The sequence below is a fragment of the Zeugodacus cucurbitae genome, chromosome 3, assembly GCF_028554725.1.
Source record: "Zeugodacus cucurbitae isolate PBARC_wt_2022May chromosome 3, idZeuCucr1.2, whole genome shotgun sequence".
Lineage (NCBI taxonomy): Eukaryota > Metazoa > Arthropoda > Insecta > Diptera > Tephritidae > Zeugodacus > Zeugodacus cucurbitae.
The window spans coordinates 3,145,987-3,158,220 of NC_071668.1; the positions used below are offsets into that span (position 1 = coordinate 3,145,987).

The following is a 12,234-nucleotide window of genomic DNA, read 5'->3' on the forward strand; positions in this document are numbered from 1 at the left end:
AAAAAATAATATATTCTTAATGCTATAGGAGTTCATAAGCTCCCTTTGCAATTGGCTTAATATACATCAAAATTATATAAACAAAATTATTTCGCTCTCTTAAGCCCGCCTCCCTTAAATGAAATATTACTCCCTCTCAATATTTTTGTCTTTTTCACTCAAAAGCTTGGCATATCATAACCAAAAAAATACACACCAAAAACAACAACAAATTCCCTCAACCCAAACATTCACTTTGTCTTAAGCCCATAAGACCATAAGCCCCAACAGCCAGACAGCCAGCAAGCACCTTTATGTGGAGCAACAAGTGGCCGCTGCAACTGAGACGGAACTACCAACTTTAGATAAGCGTGTGTGTGTGTGAGTGTGCACACGCCTTTTGAGTGTTAGTTTGGCTTATGCACTCAGCAGCCAGAGACAATTGGCGCGTCAAGGCTGTTCGTTTGCTGTTAACTCGCGACAGTGAGCGCCACAACGAAGCAGCGAGACGCAAGTTCGTAGCCGAAACGCGACGGGCGAATTGTATTTCTGCAAAGCGTATAGCAGCGACACGACAGTCGCGCTGTTATTAAGTTCCACTTAAGACGTTCGATCCATTTGAAGACAGTCTAAGAAAAGTGCTCGTGTGAACAGCACCGAACGGCGGTGTTGACGGTGTTTTAAGACGTTACTTGGTTGGAATACATAACAATTAGTTTGTTGGCCAACGCTGAAAAAGTTAGTAAAAAACAAGCATATATAATATATATATGTGCAAGAAAAATGGTCGATGGCGATTTAAAAATATTTCAAAGTGTAAAAAATATTTAAAAAAAATCGAAATGCGTTTTTTATGAAAGAAAATAATAAAATTACTTTTTTTTACATATACATATGTGAATTTCAAATCAAAAATGTTTTAAAAGTGCTCCAATGACTTTAAAGTGGAAAGCTACTAAGCCTTCTAATGAAGGAGTGTGAATATTTTGACACAAGAAAGCAATTAATTAAAAATAAATAAAAACTGTGTGTTTCAAAGCTGAAAAAATATTTTAATAAAGAACTTTCGAATTTGAGTTTTAATTATGGCATGATGTTGAAAAATATATTTTTTTTTGTGTGGAAGATAAAAATATTTACCATTAATACATGGAAGGACTTAAAAAACTTAATTTTAAATATTTTTTTTTAGATTTTACAATTAAATTATAGTATATAATTGCAAAAATATCTATCATAAGACTGAATACTATTTTGTTACTAAATGAAGAAAAAAAATTAAAAAGAAATAAAAAATATTCCTGAAAATTTATAAATTTTTTTTTTTTTAGAAAAAAATGTTTCAGAATATAATACCCAAGTAACTACTTGCACAAAAATTATTATATAAAAAAATAAAAAAAGCTTAAAAAAATATTTTTTAATAAATATATACTATTTTTTAAACTATAAAAACATATTTTGAATTTTATGAATATTTCATTTAAAATTGGTTATAATATGAAATAAATGTATTAAAAATTACGAAAGTAATTGGATTTACTAGAATTCAAATATTTTCTTTTAAATTATTTTTCCAAAAAAAAATTTTTTTTCAAAAGAAAAAAAGAAAGAAAATTTTTTTTCACTTTGTTTTCTTTCAAAAATAAAAAAGGAGTGAAAATAAATACGAAAATATTTTCTATTAAATTTTTTTTCAAAAATATATTTTAGAATTTTTTTTAAGAAAATACTATAATTTATAAAAAAAACTATAATTTATAGAAAATAAAATATTTTTTGCTGTAGAAAAATTAAAACATTTAAAAATTTTCATTATTATTTTTTTAGTTGTTTTTATAGTTCAAACGAAATTTATTTAAAAAATTTTAGGTGAAATTACCATAAAATTTGAAATTCCATTTTTTGTTTTCTTTCAAAATCAGTTAAATTTTTTTTATAATAATTTTTGAACTCCAAAATCTTAATAGGTTGAGTACTGTATTTAAAAGAAAATATCTCGAAGATTTTTTTAAAGAACATAGCTTGATTGCCTTAAATTCTGTTCACTAAATGCTCTAAACTAACTCTTAAATACTTAGAAAAATAGTTTCATTGTTTTTAACATCAAATCTCATTCAATTTCCCTAAACATCACAATTACTGAATAAAATAACTGTGCATCTTTGTGCAAATCCAAGAAAACGCGCATTCAACTGCAACTTGCGCGCGAAAAGAAAGTTTTTTGCTGCATAACTATGCGGCCTGCAACGGCACCCAACAACAACGCAGATCAACAAAGTAATCCTCGTGCGCCACCATTGCCTGCCGCATGCTAGTACCATTTGTTGTTGTTGCATGGTTTGGATTAAGGCAATTTTCACGTTTGTCTGCATTTCAGTTTCATTCAGACGCGCAGCAAAGCGCATCGATAACACGAACTGCATTTGCTTGTGTGGCTGGGCGACAGTGCAGCCAAAGCATGGCGGCCAGCAGTGAGCAGCGTAACTGATTTTTCGAGTTTCCCAAACTTCTATCAACCACTTGCAGCGCTCAGCTGGCTGGCTGACAGGCTGCATGCCACTGACGACTGTCGACTGCTGGCTGCGGTGCGTTACACTTGCCGCATGTCGTCAGCAGCGCAGACCACAAGGCAACAACAACAGCACACAGCGACGCTGCAATCAGACGTGCAACGTGAGATTTCCATTTCGTTGTTGCGGCCGTTAGCAATTGCCACCACCAATTGGTGCAACACAATGTGCAACAGCGCTGTGGCAGAGTAGCAAAAACCACTCGCGGCCACGCGCTGTCTGCAAGATCTTGCGCTTGATTGTTGGTGTTGTTGTTGATTGTGCTCCATTTTCACAGTTATTTCATGTTTTGCTCTCATTTTCCTTTGCAGCAGCTGTGTGGCAGCAACAAATTCGCAACAAAAGTGTAAATAAAATCAAAAGTTAAAAATAAGCAAACAAAAACAGAAACAGAAACAGAAAAAAAACTGAAACGCAAACGAAAATAAAAGCAAATTGTGTGTGTTGTAATCGAAAAGCGAGTGCAAGCAATGAGAGCAGTCAGCGTTTAATATTTGTAAATAAAACGCGGCATTGCAACAACAGTGCAACAAAAACAAAAACAAAAATAAAAAATAAAAACTGAAAATAAATTGAAACAGAAATTGCAAAATCTGCACGCGGCTCAGTTCCAGTGTGTGTGTGAGTGGAAAATCTGAAAAACTGAAACCAATAACAAACGAAGAAACCTAAATTGAAACGTAACGAAAGCAAGTGAATGCAACAGTTGAAAACGTAAGCAGCGCAACGAAAAAAAAGTAAAAACGCAAAACGTAAATTTACTGAACGCCGCTTTTAACTGTTGGTGCGGCAGTGCGTGTGTGTATGCAGCCATAGCTTACCGATTTCGTCGCTAAATTTCGGCATGAACTGGCAACATACTAAAATATATAAATAAAATCAACAACAACAACAACAACCAGTCGCCCAATCGCACAACCAAACTAACAATTTATAGTGTCGTTGTATTGCGACATTTCGCATTGCTGTGGGGCGTTCACAGCTTGTATTTCATTACTTTTTCGGCAATTAACTACGCCTTTGGAACTATTCATCCATTGAGAGTGAGAGAAAATTACAAATAAAATGGGGTTATCGCGTGGATTTGTGGTGCCATTATGGTACTTGGCGTGCGTTTGCTTCATCATTCAAACAGGTGAGTTGCATTAATCAATTGATGTTTTTGTTATTTTTTTTAATTTTTTGTTGTTGTTGTTGTGTGTATGTGTAGTGAATATGATTTAGAATGTGAATTTGCTACATTTTTTGTTAGCAACAGTGAGTGAGTACTATATTTGAAGGCTTGAAATGTAGGAAGTTAGTGAAAGCTTTGCCAAACAAAAGACTTAAGACACGAACTCGACGGAAAAATTAATTTCTGCTGAATAAATTTTAATAAATGCTATTTTTTAATAATTTTATTTTGTTCTATGTGAATATGTAAGTGAGTGAAAGTACTTTTAAGCAATATGTGAAATATTTAAAAAATGTTGAAATAAAAAAATGAAAACATATATCGTTTCCGACGAAGTAGAAAGCTCAATTCAAAAAATTGAAAAATTGAATTTAAAAAAAAAAAAAAGTTTGAAAATGACACATTTTTTGAATATTCTTGATTAATCCTCTTCTCACTTCAACCTTATTCTAATTATACGAATTACATATATAACTTTTGATAAGTTTGTTTTCTAGAACTTGAAGTCGTTTGATTATAATATTTAATTTTCATAAACTCGAGTTTAAAATTTTGAATTTAAACTGCCTTTTGGTTACTCGATAGTGTTTGAAAAGCTTCGATTAGATTTACTCAACAGTTAATAAGAAGAGCTTCGAAAATAATTTAGTAAACTCAGAGTTTATAAGTAGGGTTTAATGCTAAACACTATTTTCTCAACTCAACTGTTTTCATTGAAATATTTATGAAACTTAGTGCGAGTCTTTAGCAGTGGTCGTTCTGTTTCGAAATAAGTCTCGATATGAAAAATCTCGAGTTTATGTGTATTGTTTAATGCTAAACACCAGAATTTCCAATAAACTCGAGTTAAAGTTTATGCGAAACTCTCATTTGATTCTACAATGGTGTTTAGAAAAGTCTGAGAAGTGCAGTTGGAGAGTTTATAAATTAATATAGTAAACTCCGCGTTTGAAAGCAGTGTTTAATGCTAAACACTGGAAATTTGGAAAAACTCGAGTTTAACATTCTGGGTTTATGCGAAACCCTCATTTGGTTCTTCAATGGTGTCTGAGTCTGAGAGTACATATTCTGAAAATTACAAATGGAGAGTTTATAAATTAATATAGTAAACTCAGTGTTTATGAGTAGTGTTTAATGCTAAACACCATTTTAATAACTCAACTTTTCTCAGTTAGAAAACTCAAAGTGAATCTTTTGTAAGTGATCTGATTAAAACTAAATATTATTATGGAAAACTCCGAGTTTGTGGGTAGTGTTTAATGCTAAGTACCAGAAATTACAATAAACTCGAGTTTATGGTTTTTATTGGCTACTTAGTATCACTATTTTCTTATTGTTTAAATTCTTCAGATATTGTAGTAAAAGAGGAAAATGAAAAATTATATGGAAAAAATATTTTAAGTTGAATATTAAACTCTCTGTAAACAAAAATGCAAACACCATGAACGAAAAATATTTTCAAAATGCAAAAAAAACTGCAAGTAATTCGCCAAACACTCATTTCGTTTCGCTGCTGCTGCATTCGCTTGATTAACGGCATCAGAGTTAACCTGCGCCTCCGGTTGGCATGCCGCCGACCCAATGCCCCAATCAGCAAGCGGCAAGGCAAGTGAGTTTTCGCATCAAAACTACAAATACCTTCATATTTTCCAACATAACTTGTAACAGAGGACGCGCCGGCACAGACGCGCACGCCAAATGGACTTGTGCGGTGAGGAGTGTTTTCAGCAGTCCGCCTCGAAATCACAAAAGATTTTTGTTTTTTTGCTGTAATCAAATTATATGCAAATGAAACGAGCGTACACAGACGTCAGCAGATATAAGGTACGCTGGAAATTTGTGTTACTGTGTTAACATGCCTTTGCAAGTTTGTGACTGAAATAAAGAAAGAAAAAAGTACAGTTATAAAGCTCGTTTGCTTATTTATTAGCAGCGAAAGAACAATTGCAGGGAGGTGTAGAGAAAATGTAAATAAATTTGAACAATAAAACACGGTGTGCATTTGCATGTTTCGCTGTGCCGTGCTATGTTATGCTGTGCTATGTTGTGACAGTGCAGAATATCCACAATGACAGCATTGACCAACAACTACAACTGACAGCTAACAACAATTGGACAACAGTTTAGCAGTCAAACAGCACTGAAGCGCCAAGCGGTGACCAACAAGCGACTGCAGAACGCCTCCAGCACGCCGCAACCGAAATCAAGTCAGAAAGCAAAAGTGTGTTAATGTCATTGGAGGTTACCGTTGCTATTATTGCTGTGCGTGTGTTTTGTTTTGTTGTTCTATTATACGCTTCTTCTTCTTCAGCAAGCAGAATGAGCGGTCAAGTGATACAGGTTTTTAAACGCATTTTATAGTTGATTGTTGTTGTGGTTTTATTCGCTACTCAATTGTTGTAGCCAAACAATCAAACAACTAAAAACAGCTGTACGTACAAATTGCTGAAAGCGAATGTTGAAAAAAAAAATTGAAAATAAATCTTAAATAAAGTTGAAGCCGAGCTTCGGTTGAGAGCTTTGCTGCCACAAACATTGCTACGTAGATTTTTGGCAAAAATAATGAACGATAAATTAGTTGCTTGCTTAGCTGGCAGCTAAAATGCCTACCAATTGCGAATAATACAACAACAAAACAAAAACAATAAATGTAAGATAATGAAAAAATTGCTTAAAGCACGCGACTCAATGTAAAGCTATTGTGTTTGGCGACGTCGAATTTGATTGTTTTTAGTTTCATTGAAAAAAATACTTTGGCGATTGCGTGTTTTGTTATTGTTGCTTTCTAATCTATAGGCCGTTTGTAATCCTCAACTAAGTTTGGCAGCAATTTTGTGTTTATTTTTAAATTATTCTATCATTGATCCACCAAGCCGAGTTTGATTGAAGTGATTGTGAAATCATAATAAGAGACAGTTAGTGGAATTTACAAAACTAAAATCTTAATAATTCAATGTAAGCAACATACATATGTTTTCATAAATTTTTCATGATTTTGTTGTTCTATGCTGAAGTCGTTGTCAATTTCTTACTCATTTCTCAACACTCGGAGCCTGTTCTGTACGTTAATATTTACTTTAAGTGCTCAAAATTTAGAAATATAAGAGATTCTTGGTAATTTAAATCTTAATTAAACTCAATTTAGTTTAATTTCGTAGACAATGAGTACTTAATTGACAATAAATTAATGTAAAAGTCTCGCAGTAACTCTGAAGGTTTGCTGTTACAATTGACCTTAAAAATCGAGTTGAGTTGCTACCCATTTCAGATATGTGCAGCTTTTCTAAAATGCAATACAATAAGAACCTGAAAAAATAAATTTAAGCTAAATTGAGCCCGTTTTAACAGTAAGCCCGATAACTCAATTAATTTTTTAATTGTCTCAGATAACTGACTTCATTATAATGCCGATTGTAAAACATTTAATTTAACAATTGACCTTTGTTAACTTACTTAAAACTCGTGTTGAGTTGCTACCCATTTCAAATATGTGCAGCTTTTATAAAATATAATGAAATACGACCACAGTACCTGAAAAAATAATTTTTTAAGCTAAATTGAGCTCGTTTTAACAGTAAGGTCGATAACTCAATTAATTTTTTAATTGTCTCAGATAATTGACTTCATTATAATGCCGATTATAAAACATTTCCTGCAACAAGCGTTTGTTGAATAAATTTAAAGATCCAACGTATTTGACTCAATTAATTTTTTAATTACCTCAACTAATTGAATTCATTATAATGTCGAACATGAAATATTGTATACAATTCATTGGATAATTTAAATTTCTAAATTTATATTAATTAAATTAAATTTTTTTAATTAATTTATTAATTGCCTCGGCTAATTGACTTGATTAATATATTAATTGCATACAATTAGGAGCTTATTTACGATATGAAATGTGTCTAGGCACCAAAAATTTAGCATCCATCAGTTAAATTTAATGTTACTAATTGTTTACAAGGCTTCAACGAAGAAAATATTGTTAATTGATTCAATTAAGACGATGATGTCGGAATGCATTTTTTGGTAGGAAAGTTTAATAGTGTTTTTTTTAATTTTTATAGTTTGCGAGTTAAATATTTGTTGCTTTTAAATTATTTATGTACCTATACTACATTTCCTTGCGAAAACAACCATCATTATCTGAGTTGTTTTATTATTCCATCGAGTTCCTTGCTTTGAAGCCCATAAAGTGAACCTAATAATTATTTTCGCTTCCTCCACCACTTGGCATAAGTATGCACAGACATGCATATACATCATATGTGAGTGCAACAAGGCAATAAGGGCGCTTGAATATTTGCATAAAATAATATTAATAAACATTTTCTCAGCAACACAAGTGGCATGTTGCGAAAACACTAGCATATGTTAATTAAAAATATATTTATATGTAATGTTGTGTATAGGTATATATAGTATATTCATATGAATGAAGTAATGCCTTCCAATACATAATCACAAACACTTTATGCGCATGTATTTGCCTCCTTCGCCTTCAACAGCAACAGCAAAAAGCGTCTTGTTGATTTTTATTGCTCATATATACGAGTGCGCCTGAGAGTGTTGTGATTATTTGCTTTTAGCGCCTCTTCGCCACACACACTTTATACCGTTAATTTATGCAAACACTATGGGCTGTTGCTTGAACTATATTTTCAAACATTCATTGACTTCCCATCATTGTTTTTACCGCTGCTGCTGCTGAGCGTATCACTTACACTTATTGTTGTTGGGTTGTTGTTGGTGTTACTGGTGTGAAGTGAAAACATTTTGAAAATCGTCTAAAATAATTTCGAGTGATTACCGAGCTTGTTGCAATCTCAAGTGCTCGTAAAGTCGGGAATTCAGCTCTTTAGTTTGTTATTATTTTTTTCTGAATATTTTTTTATTGTTGTTTTGGTGGTGTTGTTGCCTTGCGGTTTAGCTGCTTGTTGTGGCGGCGTAAAATGTTTGAAGTCATTGCACTTCTCTCATCGCAATTGTTAATTAATCAACAACAGAAATTAAAGCGCACACAAAAGGCGCAAAATGCAAGGCAATACACTCGCGCGCAGTATACAATTCGATTAACAACACATATATATGTATCTACATGTACTGTTATTTATATATGACAAAGGCATACGAATTGTGTTGAATCGAATGCGATTTGGAAATACATGTGTTGTGGCTGGCTGCTTGGAAAATGGAAGAAATCAAATGGTGCTTGGATGTGCAACCGGCATTTGTTGGTTTGTTGTTGTTGCTGCGGTTGCAATGCAGCCGACTGGTGTATGTGTTGTTGTATACGATATTGGCATTTACTGTGCAACACACATAGCTCATATGGTGAGTGCGTTCATCTCCACCAATAATAGCAACCAAAACAAAAATAAACACACACACTCGCAACTTTATGCGTTTTTCGACTGCTTCGAAGTTTTTTATACTTTTTCGAAGTAAATTTTGATTAATTAAAAAATTTAATTTTATTCAACGACTTCTTTATTTTCATTTTTTATTTTGTTCATTGTTTAATCTCGCTTTGTCATTTCTGAGCGCTCATTGCCATTGCCACCACAAATGCCAAATATAATAATAATAAAGGCGACAGTTGAATAATCTACAAATAATAACAGCAAAAGCCAACAAAATGCGCGAAACGCATTAATATCGATTATCGAGCGCTTGCCAATTGCAAATGTCAATAGCAAAGAAGAGAGAAGCGCGCGAAATGATTTTCACGGCCATCGGAAAGTAAAAGTGCTGAAGCATCAGTGCTACCACACAATTTGTTTACGCACGCAACACTTGCGGCATCGGTTCCGGCTATTAGGAAAGTGAAAAGTGAAGTTAATGAAATGTTTAGTAAAAATACAGCTAAGCTGATCTTCTGCTGTTGAGCTATGCCTATGCAGCTGATTTGTGCTCATTAATAATCATTTGTGTTTATTTTTTGTATTTTTTCCACTGTGAGGCAAAAGACTTAAGCAACGAACTTACTGTGCGGTTACTGCTTGCATTGAGAAGGCGCGTTTAGGCTTTTATAAGGTATTACATTTCAATATTTTAAACTATATTTGGTAGTGTCGGAAGGGTAAAGTGTCTATAAGAGTATCTTAGAGATATCATATGACTCTGTAACTGTATGTGTGTTGCTGCTAAGAGACTGTGTGGGAGAGTGGTTGTATCAGGCGGGTTCTGTAATTTACTTCCGAGTGAAATTGAAGTAAATTCACTTTCAATCCGATATTTGGTATATTTGCTGTACTGAATTTCGATTTTATTTTTTAAATTCCACATTTTTTTTTAATTTTCATTTTCACTCGGAATGCAGAACTCGCCTGATACTATCGGTTTGGAGACGAAATATATAAATTAAAGGTAGTTTTTATTAGTTTTTAAGGCTTTCACATCCCAGCCACTGTCTCTCTTCAAAAAGCATGCAAGTCAATTCAAGGTGATAAACTCTTCTCTGTACTTTTGTATTCATATCACAAAAATAAAGTTGCTCAGCTTTATAATCAAGAATATATAAGTATATTCATTTGAAAAAAATCTCTGTAACGAAAAAAATGTGTCGAAATATTTACAGCCATAATTTATGCAAATCAAGAACACTCAGACGCTTGCTGAGTAAGCGCACTTGAACAAATGCTACAGCTGCTTGTTCAATTCTATTCAATATTATAAACAAAGCTAACTACAAATCATGGCAAAATACAAAATAAAGCTAAACAAATGTTGAGAAACAAAAAAAAAAAACAAAGAAAATAAAAAAGTGAATATTTTAATTTTTGAAACCTGTTCGAGCTTTGTATTTATTTATACACATTTTTTGTTGAGTGATTTTATTTTTTTTCCATTTTTATTTTTGTTTTATTTTAATATTTTTATTTTTTCTTTTTTGCTTTTTCTTTAAATTTTTTTATTTTTTTAAATATTTTTTACTATTTCTGTTGCCATATTATGTATATTCATAAAAATCACCGCCTTCAGCGTGTACCGGCGCAATAATTTATTCACCAAACACACGGCAAAAGCAGCAATGAAGCGCATAATGAAACAAATGAACAAAAATAAACTGATAAATGAGAAAAAAATAAACAAAAAATCTGAACTAAATCGTCTCGTTATACGCTTTTTTGGCGCTGTGAGTTGATATTTACCGTTTAAGGCTTGACGTTGCATTGCTTAACGGTGCGTTAAATGCTCAAGTTCTGACAAAATTAATGTTGCTTCGTGTGTATTTACTGTTATACAGCTCAAATAGAGTCAGTTTTCTTTATATAATGACACTTGTCGAACAAAAGTTAATTTAAAGTTGCAGTTTAGTACACTTAAACTGCAAATATTTTGCTAAAAATAATATGAACTGAATAGAATTTAAACAAGAAAAAACGTTAACTTCGGCTGTACCGAAGCTAATATACGTCAAATGCGAAAACTTTCCATACAAGCCCTTGATTCCGATCGTTCAGTTTGTATGGCAGCTATATGATGTAGTGAACCGATCTGAACAATTTTTTCGGAGATTAAATTATTTCTATGAACAAAAACTCACACCAAATTTCGTGAACATATGTAGTAAAATGCGGAAGTTTTCCATACAAGCCATTGATTCCGATCGTTCGGTTTGTATGGCAGCTATATGCTATAGTGAACCGATCTGAACAATTTTTTCGAAGATTAAATTATTTCTATGAACAATAACTCACACCAAATTTCGTGAAGATATGTAGTAAAATGCGAAAATTTTCCATACAAGCCATTGATTCCGATCGTTCGGTTTGTATGGCAGCTATATGCTATAGTGAACCGATCTGAACAATTTTTTCGGAGATTAAATTATTTCTATGAACAATAACTCACACCAAATTTCGTGAAGATATGTAATAAAATGCGAAAATTTTCCATACAAGCCCTTGATTCCGATCGTTCAGTTTGTATGGCAGCTATATGATATAGTGGTCCGATATCGGCAGTCCCGACAAATGAGCAGCTTCTTGAAGAGAAAATAACATCTGCAAAATTTCAAAACGATATCATAAAAACTGAAGGATTAGTTCGTATATATACAGACAGACAGACATGGACATGGCTAAATCGACTCAGTTCAACATATTGAATATTTATATATATACTTTATAGGGCCTCCGACGCTTCCTTCTGGGTGTTACAAACTTCGTGACAAACTTAATATACCCTGTTCAGGGTATACAAATATTTTATGTTAGTGTTATTTGAAACTATTTTTGCCAAATCTAAAACAGATAATGAAGTTATTTCTAATATTTTTTAATATTCCACGCATACATTTCCATACTTATGTGCTTATGATGCAAATACCGTTTGAAGGAAGCGATTTATGTAGTTTAAGTAATGACAGTTTTCTGCACATTTGACATTTGAAGGCAAACACTTCATTTAAAGCATTTTTTTAGAATTTTTGCAAAAAGAAAATAATTTTTTGAGTTCATTATACTCTTTTTCTTGAACGTTCAGCTCATTTCAAAT

The 12,234-nt window shown here is 32.6% G+C and overlaps 1 protein-coding gene across 4 annotated transcripts in view; it reads left to right on the top strand.

Annotated features, from left to right (window-relative positions):
- Positions 1–451: 451 nt before the first annotated feature.
- LOC105213079 (mucin-2) overlaps positions 452–12,234 on the top strand; it is a 139,805-nt gene continuing 128,022 nt past the window's right edge. Inside the window, exons 1-2 of one of the 4 annotated variants that reach the window (XM_054228175.1) lie at positions 452–717; positions 2,867–3,687. In XM_054228175.1, the coding sequence (XP_054084150.1) occupies positions 3,618–3,687 (70 nt within the window). In that variant the 5' untranslated portion in view covers positions 452–717; positions 2,867–3,617. Of the gene's footprint in view, positions 718–2,863; positions 3,688–12,234 lie in introns of all 4 variants that reach the window. The other 3 variants (XM_054228174.1, XM_054228177.1, XM_054228176.1) reach the window with 3 other exon arrangements.